Raw genomic sequence first — 15,034 nt, 5'->3', positions numbered from 1 at the left:
AATGCAAAGATATTTCATAAAATGTTTGCTGTTTCTTGTAAATGACGTCATGTTTATTTATGATTCTATTTATAAATCACTTCACAGAATGCTTATAGTTTCTTGTATGGTTTTGATTTCAGAAAACAGATCTTGAAAGGTATAATAGTGTATGTTATTTACAGTATTTGCAGCTGTCTCCCCCATTCCTCATTTCTATGATTCATGTATTACAAATTGAAGAAATGAAACAAATCGATATTTACTATGTTCTCTGTGTAACATGCAACTAATGCAATATCAGTTATTGTAATAACTAAAGAAAGAGCCATATGGCGATGTACATTATAGTGAAATAAAAGATCCAACATAATTTCAAAGCCAAATATATGTAGAAACTTGAAAAGTTTCAAAATTTTGACCAGAGTTCATGGGAATACAATCTTCAGCAATGGAGTTGCCTTGGCTTGCATTACTTAGACACAAGTGCTGCCCTAGTGTTCATATATTTGCCTTTTATTAGTGCATTTCATAAGGTTTCAATGGCCTGATAGCTGTTTCAAACTGGTTGGTTCTCTTCAGAGATGAGGCAGAAACCTTAAGAGAGTAAAAACCCAATACCAAAGCAATCCTATTTCATCCGAAAGTAGTTTGAAGCTTCTACATATATTTGGCTTTGAAATAATGTTGGATCTTTAATATCCCTATTTCTATATAATTTAAATCACTAAAATGAATCTGTATGGCTCTTTCTTTGATAATTACTATTACACACTGACCAAGAGTTCATTTATGAAAAAAGAGCCTGTGTAGCTCAGTGGAAGTGGCGTTTGCACTCCATGGTGCTTGATCGCATGAAGGAAGAATTGGGTTCAGAATTGACTTATGGCGAAGTGTTCTTTCTTTTTTTTCTCAGTGGCAGTGAGAATAATCTGAGCATTTAGCCTTTTCCTTGAGCTGAGAGGATTTTTATCTAGTATTTCTAAGAGTTTATTTCAGAAATGGCAACCAGCAGTAGTAAAAGTAGTAATATTTAGAATTTTTTAAAGAAATGAACAAATAACACTACTAAGGTTTCTTTTTTGTGACATAAACATAAAGTTTTATACAGTGAAAATATAACATGAAATGTATTTGTAAAACTTGGAATAATTTAAGTAAGCAGCTGAGTAACTAACTGTAGATTACAAAGAAATAGTTCACTATTAGAAGTATATGCTTCAACACAATATTATTGCCTTATTTCTTTTGCCGAAATGGTTCGGTAAAGTAACAGATTTTGAATAATGGCTGTGAAAACTTGCAAACCAGTAGAAAATTAGAGAGTAGTTATTTATAATTCAGTTCTAGGAGCAGAGAGAGCTGGGGAAATGCATTTGGAAATCTTCAAAATGAGCATAAATTTTGAATCAGTTTGTATAGGATGTGTTTCACATATTTTCACCATAAAATATTATAGGAATGTGTATTGTACCAAAAAAAAAAAAAAAAACTGCTGCAATTTTAAGTGAAACAACTGAGTTTCTTCTGAAATGTCGAAATGTCATTGGATATAAATCTCTCTGATATTAAAAAAAAAAATTCTTCTATTACTTCATTTCAGTCACTAAGACATCTTCATGGAGTACAAACTAACACTTGTAACACACACACAAAGGCAATACAATACTAGTCTCACAATCAGAAAGCAAGTAAGGCAGTTTAACCACATTGATATCAATATGGATAAAATACATCGCTCTTCATACACTTTGCATCCATCATCTATTTCAATGTAATATCAATGGTATTACAATTTTAATATGCACTTCACATTCATGGTAAGTGTATATGCATCATGGCCGGTTGGGTGGTTAACATCATTTGTTCATAAAAACAGAAAAACTAATTTCTAGGACCGGAGTGTAATGATCCATATAATGGTATTTTAAGGAAAGAAAACAGATTTCTTGTGCCCTTCGATTGGAATAGGCCTAAGTTCGATTCTCGTCGCGGCGGGAGGAATCTTTATCTGGACGATTTCAATCGAAGGTGAGTTAGCCGATCTCATACGGAGGTAGCAGGGTTTTTTTCTCCCAGAAACTCAGGTTTTTCATCCTGCATACAGACAAAAAATACTAGTTGTGGTGGAGGTGGGCGGTAGATGGCATTGATGGAGATGATTTGTAGTAGAGGTTCGGTGTAGTGGTTGAGATAGTTGTAGGTTCCCTCCCGCAATGAGTTTTCGGACTCCTTGGAGGTATCAAGAATAATAATAATAATAAAAAGTTTATATTTATTTCAATAAATGCTATTTGAAAACATTGTTATTTATAAATATTTAACATAATGATTTTCAACAAGCATTTGAAAAAAGCGTGAAAATAATTTCTGCAATGTTGTCATTAAAATGAAGGAACATAAATTGTCTGATTCCATCACACTGAGTTGAAGAATAAAAGATGGAAAATTTACTCCTATTAGGGAGATTATTATGAGCAAGATGGTTTCCTGTTGCCTTCCTTGCCATAGTATATTTTATGACTATAGCCGTGTGTGTGTTCACTGGTCTGGTTTGCCTGCTTGCAGGATGAAAAAACCCCAGATAAACTGGTGAAAAAAACCCTACTGTCCATGCCCAAGACCGGCTAACTTGGCTATGGCTGAGGAAGATCCTTAAGCTCCTCACGTGTCTGACAATAATCGAACCTAGGACACTCCTTCCCCAGGCATATGGTTGCAAAGCGCATAGTCACTAGGCTAACCATGCAGATTATTTTCACACATCTGGAATTCACTTTTATCTCCGGAAACAAACACAATAAATAAATAAAGCAGCAAAAAAGTTCAGACATCAAAGGATAATGAAGGAAATTCCAAATAAAGCAGTACACCAGGGGTGGCCAACATTTTATAGTTCATATATCAATTTTTTCATTTTTAAGTTAAGATGCGCCATGCAAACTTATACCACTTTTCTGCCCATTTAAAATATGGTGATATGGATATATTTAACTGTTATGCATAAAGGATTTATTATATATATATGGTAATATAGACACTTTTAGCGGTTTTAAATAAAAGGATTTCATATAAAGACAAGATAAACGTTAATTATTTTATTGAGACTTTTTGAAATTTCTTTTCTTTTGCTAAGCTTGTAGTGTTTGGAGTTAAATCAGTTACAGAAAGCATCAAACAGTTTTTCAAATTTGAATCAGTCAGTCGCGACCGTAGTTTGTTCGTAATCATTTTCATTGATGAAAATGCTTGTTCGCATCCGTATGTAGTTCCAAAACGACAGATATGACACTGAGCAAATTTTCTCAGGTCTGGAAAATGTTCACAGGGCAACGATCGCCAGAAATTAATTATATCAGAAGCATCTGAGAGTGATGGAAGTTCATTAAATTTCATTTTCAATAAAGAATTGGTTCTGAGATCAATAAGTTCCATTTGTATGTTACTAGACATCGTCGAGACTTTTTATTCAGTAAGTGAAAAGGGATTTATAAATGCAAGCATGCAGTCTTCTTCGGCAAAATCGCTAAAACGACTGTTAAAGAACTCTTGCAATAATCTGAGTTTCTCAGTATATTCTGTAAAGTTGCCATTATCTTCAACAGATTCACTATGTTCTTTTAAAATGTGGAAATTGACTTAAATCCCCGTTTTCTAACAGGGAGATGAACAGTTTTAATTTCATTTTGAATGCACTGATTTCATTTACTAAGCTAGGAAACAATTTGTTCTTGCTCTGCAGTTTCAAATTTAGATCATTGAGGTGGCTGGTAACATCAACTAAAAATGCTAAATCAAATAGCCATTTCTCATCACACAACAGGGCTTTTTCCTCATGCAGCTCATCATTCTCTTCCAGAAAATTACGAACACTTTCTTTCAGCTTCCAAAATCTATGAGAACTTGTCCTTTAGAAAGCCAGCGCACCTCACAATGAAGGATGAGTTCACCATATTCCATATCTAGCAGTTCACAGTATTCTCTGAATTCTCTTCTGTTTAACCCTCTTGCTGTAATTTTATCCACACACTTTACAACTGGTATCATAACATGCTTCAAATTTAGAGTTTTCCCACATAGAGATTCTTCATGTATAATATAGTGATACTTTAGTAGAGAAAGATCTGAAACCTTTCAAGTAAAGTTAAAGTCCCAGAAACTCTACCTACCATTGACGGTGCTCCATCAGTGCAAACACTGATGAGCTTACTAGAATCTGATTTTCTAGACATGACTTTACTTTGTCAAATATCTCTTGACCCTCTTGTTTTTCCATGAAGTGACTCAAGACCGATAAGTTCTTCAAAGATGTTGAGATTACCATCAATTCCTCTTATAAAAATGCTTAATTGGGCTACATCACATATGTCAGCTGATTCGTGCAAGGCTAAAGAAAAGAAAGAACAAGCATGAACATGGACTTTCAATTGCTCATTAACATCATGGGAAAGTTCTTCGATGCATCTTGTAATTGTTTGCTTGGACAGAGCAATTTAGTTTACTTTTCTTTCAACATTCTTATCACCATGACATTTTGCAAATTTTTTGAGACAGGGCTTAACAACTTCCCCTCCATCAGAGAAAGGGTTGTGTTTTTTAGCAAACACAAACGAAATTTCATGACGCTTCCAGCATTGCCACACTTTCACAACTTCGTTTCACAAATATATTTTGTCTCTTTTTTTATTTCTTCCTTTTTCTTAACCACATATTCTTTCCGCAACTCAGACCCAGGAACTAACTTCAGTTTTTCTTCTAATTCAGCTTGATGTTTTCTATAGTATCTGTTAAGATCATGTCTTCTATTATCTGAGAGAGTGCTTTCACAAACAATGCACAACGGTTTTCCTGAAGGACCCACAATAAATAAGAACTCATTTCTCCACAGTTCATTAAACTGGCGCTTGCTATCACCTTCTGATTTTCTTCTGCTCATTTTCTTTTGCAAAGTAATGGGTAACTGACTGTAAAAAAAAAGTATCCCAAAAAGTAAAGCTTATTATTAAATAATTTATTTAAATTATTAAATTATTTAATAATAATTTAAATAATTTATTTAAATTATTTTATTGTTTTTTACATTATGAACATTCAAAAACAGTTCTACAAGTTTAAGATAAGATTCCTGTTTTCATGAAGGCCAAATACAGTTCTATAAGTTTAAAAATCATATATTTTTTTTTTCATACAGAGTTTTCGTCTGTCTCTCGTAATATATTATGAAATACGTAATATATCAATCGTAATATATCAATGAAATACGAGATCGCATCCTGCCAAAAGTCGATCAGCTGGCAATCATACACATACACACACAACCCAAACATCCTCATTACGAAAGCTTTGCTGATGATCAGTTAAATTTTAGGAATAAACCTACTATACATAAATAAAAAGGAAAGGTATTGTATAAAAAAAAAAAAACACACACACATACAAATACGCTGAATAATTGCAGGTTTCAGTAATCAGCAAATTAGTTGAGCGGGAAAGAACTTGACATACGCGTTCAAAATGAAAAAATTTATTTTTAAATTTACAGAATTTAAGCCTTCGTGAAAACAGAAATCTTATCTTAAACTTAAAGAACTGTTAATAAAAACATAAGTTCGAAAACACGGGATTGTTCAGTCACATCGAACGTTATGACATGAGAGTCAGCTATAAACTGATTGAGTAACTGGTGATTCATGTCAGCTTTTGCCGGTGCCTGTTGCTTCAAGATCAAACAAGTATAATAAATGCGCACTCTAGAATTCAGTGGTAGGTTAATTGTGTGTTTATATATATACAGGGTGTTCGGGATAAATTTGACATATTTATAATTAATTATATTTTTCCGTAAGTTACATGTATTAACACACACTTCTCTTCATTTAAAAGTTTGGACCCTTCTTCATTCATATACAAGATGTCAGAAAGGATGGATAGCTGGAACCCACCTGAATCATGGAAGAGAATAACTTGTATCATGATGATTCGTGCCCGCCATCAAAATAAGGATATTACGACTGCTGCCCAATGCTCCCTGAATACAGTAAAAACAATCAGGCATGAACTAGAGACTTGCAATGGTGACTACGAGGATGTAGCAAGAAGAAAGATCCCTAGCAGACGATCTGATTGCGTTCGTACAGCAGAATTCCTCGCAAATCTGCAGGAACAGGTGTTGAAGAACCCTGGCATTGGAATTCGGGCTTTGTTCGTGGAGTTGCTAACTGTAGTCAAGCCCTGGATAACAAGGGTAGCCAATGGTAGGCCGTATGTATGGCAGCAGGATTCGGCCCCTTGCCACACCTCTGGGAAAAGTCAAAAATGGTTGTCTGAAAATTTCTTCGACTTCACCAGTCCAAATGTTTGGCCTCCAAACTCCCCAGACCTTAACCCCATGGATTATTTTGTATGGGGCGCAGTTGAAAAAGACACCAATCGCACTTCCAGTAATACAAAAGCCCAGTTAATGGATAAAATTAAAACAGTTTTTGCGGCCCTTCCCAGGGAGACTGTAGCATCAGCTTGTTCGAGGTTCCGAAGCAGAATTGAAGCTGTGATCGATGCTAATGGTGGTTATTTTGAGTAAATCTTGTTGATAGTATTGTAATTAACTCTGCCTGTAATGTTTTTTTGTCAATTCATTAAATTTAATAGATACAAAGAAGATTTTCTTTTTCCTTACGAAACTGTCAAATTTATCCCGAACACCCTGTATATATAAATCGTATAAAAAATTTTTCTCTGGGGTTCAGTGCACCACGTCTAATCATGCCATGCGCCATAGGTTGGCCATCCCTGCAGTACACTTTAAGTCAGGTGACACGGAGGTCACTCCGTTACAGTTAATCTGCTAATGACCACATTCACCGTTAAGGAATTAACAGCAGTAAAGGAGGATAACTTAATATTTTATTATGATTAAATAATAAAAAATTAATTATATGATTAATTATGATAAAAGGCAGAATGCCAATCATGTTTTGATCCAGAAAAATCCCAAGGTGATCAAGAGTATTTTCATCCACTTTGGCTGGTTGGGAGGTTAAGATTGGTGGGTAGTAGTTTTCAGTCATTCATTTCATATTATGGTTGAAGATTTTCTTTAGATGTCTATATCAATAGATGAGTTCCCTGGAATTCTGTTTTATCTCTTATCTTCACTTTTCTCTTATGCATAAATGACTGTTTTCTCATTAACTCCAACCTAATACATGGTTTTACTGATGATTGTTCACTCCATTTCTCATGTTCACTTGAAAAACCTTGCAGGTGCTCCAGTATTCTTCCATAAACACCAGTCCTTATACCATTCTTCGTAGGATGTAGACAGAAAGTTTTAGTAACTTTCACAGCTACAAAAACACAGTCTTGTCCTATTTTCTTTCTTTAAAAAAAAAAAAAAAACACTTCACCTTTCTTTACCTTTGATGATGTAGAATATTATTCTAACATGTGCATTGGTTCAGCAAAAACCTTCCTAAATACCTAAGAAAATGATTAGTTTCTCAGTAATCCTTCTCTCACACATTTCAGCCACTGTCTCACAATCTGTCTATACCCTATTTTGTTTGCAAGTACAGGCAGCCCTCGGTTTATGACAATTCAATTTACGCTGATTCACAATAATGCCAGATGCCTGCGCGTGTTTTCTTACTGTAGTGTGGTCTGACTGAGAAACGACGCTAGCAGGCACTCTAGTGTTTGAGTATTTACCGAGCTACTACGACGTATGTGTATCAAACCTAGTTTTACTGTTGAATCTACCTACTTGTTTTATTTAATTTTTTTTACATACATACATATTTAAATTGATGAAGTACGTAATTACATACCATGTCTGATAATAGAAGTGCAGAAAAATTAGCAGAACTTGGTGTTAAGAAGGCGTGGTGTTAATCAATCACACTTGAAAAGAAGATGGAGGTGATTCGAAAAATGAAAGATGGGCAGACGCGTGCTAATGTCTGTATAAGTATGAACTTACCTCCATCGACAATTATGAAAAATGCACATAGAATAAAACAGTCTGTGCAACAATCTACGGCAGTACTAAATGCAAAACATGTAAGTTGTGGCAGGGGTAAACTTCATGAAAAAATGGAAAAACTATTATCATTATGGGTGGATGACTTGTTATATCTGAGAAAGCAAAAACGATTTTTGAGGATCTTAAAAAGACAGATGGAGGCAAAGAAACATTTTTTAGGAAGCATAGGTTGGTTCATGAGATTTAAGTCTCGAAGTAAGTGCCATAGTGTTAAATTATGTGGTGAGGCGGCAAGTGCAGATGTTGTGCCAGCGGCTACTTTTCCTAAAGAATTTCAAGACTGTGTAGAACAAGGAAGTTATCCTCCTGATCTCATTTTTAATGTTGATGAGACTGTGCTTTACTGGAAAAAATTGCCATCACCCACATACCTTCATTTCCTGTGAAGAACATTCCGCTCCAGGTTTTAAAGCTGCAAAAGATAGACTTATGTTTTTGTTGAGTGCATATGTCTCCGGAACTTTGAAGCTTAAACCAATGTTTGTGTACCATTCACAGACACCATGTGCCTTCAGGAGTCTAAAAGCCATGCTGCCAGTCTATTGGAAATGGAACAAGAAAGCTTGGGTTACATAAGACCTTTTTATAGATTGGTACACAAATTATTTTTGTCCTACCGTGCTTTGCATCTGTCCAGCCAAGACATTGCTTCTCATGGATAATGACCCTGGACATCCTCAAAACCTTGCTGAAGTAAGAACACCATTGGATGTCAAGGTTGTTTACGTTCCCCCCCCCAAACACAACATCGCTTTTGCACTGATGGATCAGGAGATTATATCACTCTTCAAAGCCTATTACCTCCGTATAACATTTATGAAAATGGTAAGAGTCTTGGACACTTCAGGAAAAACTATTACAGACTATTGGCGGGCATTCAATATTTTGAAGGGCATTAACAACATCAAGGCAGCTTGGAGCAGTGTTTAAAAGGAGCACGGCGAAAACTTCTTCCAGCATTTATGCACGACTTCAAGGAATTAGAGCAAGAGGAGAATGTTATTGAAGATGTTACCAAGCTTGTGCGAGAGGCGGGATTGGATGATATTACAGCTGAAGATGTGACAGAAGTCCTAGAAAGCCATGATAAACCGCTTTCCAATGAAAACTTAAAAGAATTAGCCAAACAATTAAGTCAACATCCAAAGGAGGAGAAAGAAAATGAAGAAGGTCCTCTGAGAGATATAAAAATGGTGATTTACAGCAAGCATAGAGACATTGACTGATGAACTCTGTGAAATGGACCATGATTGGGAACAGAGTGCGAACATAAAAAGAAGTGTAATCGCATCTATTCGACCTTACACGGAACTCCTTAAAGAAAGAAAAAGAAAATCTAGGCAGTTAACACTGGATACTTTTTTAAAAAAAAATGCAGGTGATCCGAAACTAGGAACTTCAACATAGAAGTATGTAATATCTATTCGAAGTTTCATATTTTTTGTATATAATTGTTTTGTTTTCTTTATTAATAATTTTATTTTAACAAATATATATGTATTATCAAAGCTTTAAATATAATAATGTTACACATACTTCATGTGCATATTTTTTGACTGCGCAGAACATAACTTTGTACTGCCCATTAAAATTGAGTTCGTTTTACGCCCGTTTTTTCAGGAATGGAAGTGAGGCGTAAACCGAGGGCTGCCTGTACTTCCACGGTGCCATTCAACTGACTGGTACCCATCATTCCTCTGGTTTCGGCTAAGTCTATAATAGTATGAGCAGCCACTGTCATCCATTTACAGTCTGCTAACTCACCAAACCTACTTCTCTTTTCATTTTATCTACCTTTAGTCTCTAGTATGGCCTTTCTCATGAAATGTTCTCTGAGACAGACAACCTCCAACTATTAAAAAAGAATATCAGCAGATTCATTTTTTGTTACTAACCAGTGTGCTATGTGATCTGCAACCCATGTGTGAACACCTCTGTAATGAAGTTTCAAGGACAATGCAGCTATTGCCTTTCACTTGGAAGGACCTATATTGGAATTCCATCTAGGATGTGATGAACCTGTGTAAGAGCTTTGATATTGAAGACAAGTTAGTTGGTTTCACATAAAGATGGCATGGTTATATAGAAAATTAGCCAACCTTCAAAACAGGCAGACTAGTTGAAAAACCAAACTTTGTGAGTGAGTTATATACACAGATCAAACTTATAATTGCACCATTATTTTTTTATAGATTTTAATATTTTTTATCTATACATATATTATTTATAAAAACAACAACAGTGGAAGTGTAATTTAATGGTGGGTTGCTAGCAGCCTTTGTAGTGCTAAAGCTAAACAGTGTCATTCAAAAGAGAGAGATTAAAAAAAAAATACAAAAGTAGTTATTTTTGTTTCTCTTTATCTCAATTTTGTATGTGATCATTAATTTTATGCTATACAGTATTACAGTTTGATTTTTTCCTGTACTCTATATAAAAAAATGATATTTGGAATATTATGACATGACACTTCCATGGAGTTCTAGGACTCATCACAAAAAATCACGTCATGTTACTAAATACTATATGATCCACCATCTGCACTCTGGTCAGAAATATAAAAAAAATCATAAATTTTTGGCAACAAACTTCATGATTTGCACATAAGTAGTTGGTGATTACAGGAAAATATCATTACTGTCAAGCATAAACATGTACAGAACAATAAAGTTATCTGGAAGGTGTCCAGATGTTTTGCAACTTGCTGTATTTATGTAGAAAGCTTTTATAAGAGCTGTCATAATTTAAGTATTTGTTACTCTTTTTAGGTTAGTGGGCAAAGATTTTGGAGTTTCTTTGAAGACACGTGTGGAACAGCTGAACAATTTTTTAGAAACTGTTTTGTTCACAATTATTGTCCTTATGCATTTTTGTCACAGAGTGGAAAAAATATCACACCTCCAGAGCTGAAAAGTGTTATTAGAAATAAGTTGATTGAAATCTGCGATCATTCATTTTGTGAGGTAGTAAAAGTTTTGAAACCCAAAGTTGTAATTGGTGTAGGCAAATTTGCAGAGACTAGAGCAAAAGCTGCACTTTCAAAAAATGGTATCAGTGTACAGGTGCTGGGTGTAATGCATCCAAGTCCTGTAAATCCAGCTGCTAACAAAGGATGGAAAAATGTTGTTTTGCAACAACTTGCAGAATATGATATATTAAAATTTTTGACAACAGATACTTAAATGCTGCTTTACACCATTGAATGTTAATGTCTTTCTGTAGGTTATTATTTTTTGTGCATTTGCATGGAGTTAAACTACCCACCCTAATCATTGTTTACACAATACTTATATCTTTTCTTGAATTCATTCACCAACAAAGCACTCGCAACCACCTCTGGTATCCCATTCATCACTCTCTAAGCAAAATTTCTCATCTTAATACCTTTGCTATTATACAATTTAGAAGGGTGAGCCCTTGTTCTCTCCTTTCCTATCCTATAAATCTCCTTTAATAACTTATGTTTCTATCATGTTTCCCTCTTTATTGCCTGTCAACTGTTTTGAAGCCTCCAGACCTTCAATCTATCCTTGTAGGAAGCATTCCTACAGTCTCTGGATCATATCCACTTCCTCATCCTTGTGGAATGCAGGCGACCACATATGCTTGCATCAGTAAGGTGCAGCCTTATTAAAACTATATAGAGGGGTATATAATAACCACCTTATCCCTGCTTGTCAGTGTGTTCAACAACCACATAATCGGGTGCTGTTTTGGCCACCATTGCAATATATCCCCTAAACTCCAACTCCCTGTCCTCATTCATTTCCTGCAATTGGTTCCATCGATGTAGTACACAGCTTGTGATCTCTTCATCAAAAACCTTAACCTTTGCCCATACTGCCATTCTATGTTATCTCGCAGGATCTCTATATCATCTTCATTGCCTATTGCTCTTCCTAGTTTGCATTGTCAGAAAACAACTGAATGTTTCCCCTTAGATCATTTCTTGAATCATTAAACACAATAGGATTATGTTTTTAATCAGCTACATGAAGCCAAAATTAATTTGATTTCAAAGTTTTTTCATTTATCTTTATTTTCAGTTATTAAGACAATGCTAAGACAAACTCATCTGCAGTGTATTTTGATTATTGTGATTGAAGTGTTGAAGCTTTATATATATATAAAATATCTACCAATAATTGTCCAGACACTTTAGCAATTTACAATTGATACCAGCAGGTGAACCCTAATATCAGGTATGTCCATCTTTGGCTTTGATCAACTCCTGCACCCTTTGAGGGAGGCTTTCCACCAATGTGCAGAAGACATCAGATGGTTTGTCTCCATTCCTCTAACAAAGCAACAATGAGTTCAGCGATAGATCGAGGATGTACTGTTCTGGACTTCTATCGCTGCTCCAATTTGTCCCACAGGTGTTCGTTGGGGTCGAGGTAAGGACTCTGTGCAGGCCAGAGCAGTTGTTTAACACCCATCTCTTCATACCATTCAATAACAGCTGCAGCTTTGTGGCATTGTCGTCTTGGTAGTAACACTGGTTCATTCCTTAAAAATTCCAGTGTGGGCGGCACCTGATTATCCAGAATATCAAGGTACCGAGCTGTCTTCATGGAAACTTTGGACAACGACAAGTGGTCCCACTCCAAACAAACAAGCTAAATGCACTCTACGCCATTACTCCTCCACTACCACCAAACGTATTGTGGGTACAACACACTGTGGTAACAAGTGTTCACCAGGCTGCCACCACACCCACACCCTGCCATCAGACTGGAAACAGGATAAAGCTTGATTCATTACTCCAGAGTACCGATTTCCACTGGTTAATTGTCTAGTTCATATGCTCTTTGCATCAGGCCAGAAAAGCCATATTGTTTGTTGTTGTTATGTTCGGCTTGTGCCACTGCTCTTCTCTGGAAGCCCAGTAAATGGAGTTCTTTTCGTACAGCATTAGTGCTCACCATGGTGTTACTAGCACTTTGGAACTCATTACAGATGGTCTGTGCTAATTGTAGCCGGTTTTTGTGTGCCATCCATTTTAACACCCTCCTAGGCCGCCTGTCAGTCATTTTCAGCAGCTGTCCTTGGTGTTTTCCTGCACTAGTAATGGCAGAATATCTCCATTTGTTGATTACCGCCAACCGTTGATTTTGGATGCTGCAATTGAGTGGCAATGGCACGTATGGACATGGTACTAATGTGACAGCCCACAATGACACCTCTCTCGAAATCGCTGAGTTCACTTGATGTTGCCATACCTGTATTCAACTGCTATGATGACATGCTGTTTTCTGCACACTGGTTTTTATGTTATTAACAAACCTGGAATGTTACATAACTTCAAATAACAGGGATGTCCAGACAATTATTGGTAGATAGATAGTGTATATATATTATATTAAAGACAGTGTCAAAATGTGATTGGACTTTGATTTCTTTGTGTATTATTATTACAGGAAACTCCAAGGAGTCCTTAGACTCATTGAGGGAGGTCCTAAACATCATATCAAGAACAACTATTCGGCATTTGCACAGTATCATATTTTGCTTTGAATTCATTTACAGTCATGACACCCACAACAAACTCTGGCAGCTTATTTCACTCATTCACCACTCTCCAAGTAAAAAACCTAGTTCTAACACCCTTGCTCAGTTTCTATGGATGGCCCCTAGTTCTCCATCACCAGACCTGTTCTGAAAAATTTCCTCTGAATTAATCTTGCAAAAACTCTTCAGTAATTTGAATGTCTCATTCATATCACCCCTTTTCTGCCTATCAACCAATTTCTGTAACCCACAGATCTTTAACCTGTTCTCGTAAGGTTCATTCCATAGACCAGCTATCATCTTGGTCACTTGCCTCTGGATCCTCTCTACCTCCTCCCCATCAAGAAGAAACTCAGGGGGCCCAGTAGTCAAGATGGGATCTTATCAAGGCTCAATAAAGAGAAACAATAACTTGCTTATTTCTGCTCGTCAAAGTATTCTTCAGTAACCAAGTGAATCTTATGAGCTGATTTAGCCACTTTTGCTATGTGCCCCCTAAACTTCAACTCCCTATCCACCAACACACACCCAAATCTCTAGCTTCGTCAACTTCCTGGAGTACAGTCCCACCAATGTGATATGCTGCTGCTAATTTTTTCACCCCAAAATGCATCACCTTACACTTTGCTACATTAAACTAACATCCATTCTCATTAGCTGAAACTACCAATCTATCCAAATCATCCTGCAAAGTTTTGACATCATGTGCATTCGCTATTGCTCTACCCAACTTTGCATCATCAGCAAATAAATAAACAGTTCCTCTCAGATCCTTTCCTATATCGTTAATGAACAAATTAAATAGTAGTGATCCAAGAACAGAACCCTGCATCACACCACTAGTAACAGGCCTTCTTTTGGACTCCACTCCTGAATAAACTACTCTCTGATATATCTCCATCAACCACCCTCCTATTCATCTCACCAACCCTATATCCATCCCCATGTGCTGCAGTTTACTGATTAGAATTCCATATGGTATCCTGTCAAAGTCCAGCAGTATCACTGTAAATCTATTACCCTTATCCAGTTCAGCCGTCACTGTATTATGAAACATGAGCAAGTTACTGTGGCATGATCTACCCTTCACAAAACCATGCTATCCTCCATACAATATCCCATTTTCATCTATCCATTCCTGTATTTTGCACTTGACTAATACCTCCAAAACCTTGACAACGATTCCTGATATGCTGAATCAGTCAGTAATTTGCAACAGCAGTCTTGGTATAAATTTCATATTTCACATCTTATATCATACTGATTCATTTAATTGCAAAAAAAAAAAAAAAAAAAAAAAAAAACTGCAGTTTTTGAGTTATCATGATTTATGGAAACCAGTGTGTATAATCTTCCCATTGTGGTAATTCAAATTAGTCCAGTCCTTAATGTCTTCAAACCACATTCTTCTGGGTCTACCACTCCCTCTCTCCTAATATTTGCTTCCAAATGCCTTCTTGTCTAATTCCTATACTATCAGTGGTCCTAACAGGCACTTAAGTG

At 36.0% G+C, this 15,034-nt stretch overlaps 1 protein-coding gene across 1 annotated transcript in view; it reads left to right on the top strand.

Annotated features, from left to right (window-relative positions):
• Nucleotides 1-14,818, top strand: part of LOC150100189 (single-strand selective monofunctional uracil DNA glycosylase-like) — a 38,769-nt gene extending 23,951 nt beyond the window's left edge. The window contains exon 3 of the mRNA XM_090402877.1: nt 10,789-14,818. Within this exon, the coding sequence (XP_090259003.1) occupies nt 10,789-11,202 (414 nt within the window). The 3' untranslated portion in view covers nt 11,203-14,818. The remainder of the gene's footprint in view (nt 1-10,788) is intronic.
• Nucleotides 14,819-15,034: the final 216 nt, after the last annotated feature.

Source organism: Typopeltis vanoorti, chromosome 13 (genome assembly GCF_054136105.1).
Source record: "Typopeltis vanoorti isolate ZY-2024b chromosome 13, IOZ_Tvanoo_1.0, whole genome shotgun sequence".
NCBI lineage: Eukaryota > Metazoa > Arthropoda > Arachnida > Uropygi > Thelyphonidae > Typopeltis > Typopeltis vanoorti.
The sequence above is the reverse complement of the archived record's forward strand: the minus strand, read 5'-3'. Positions and strand labels throughout refer to the sequence as shown.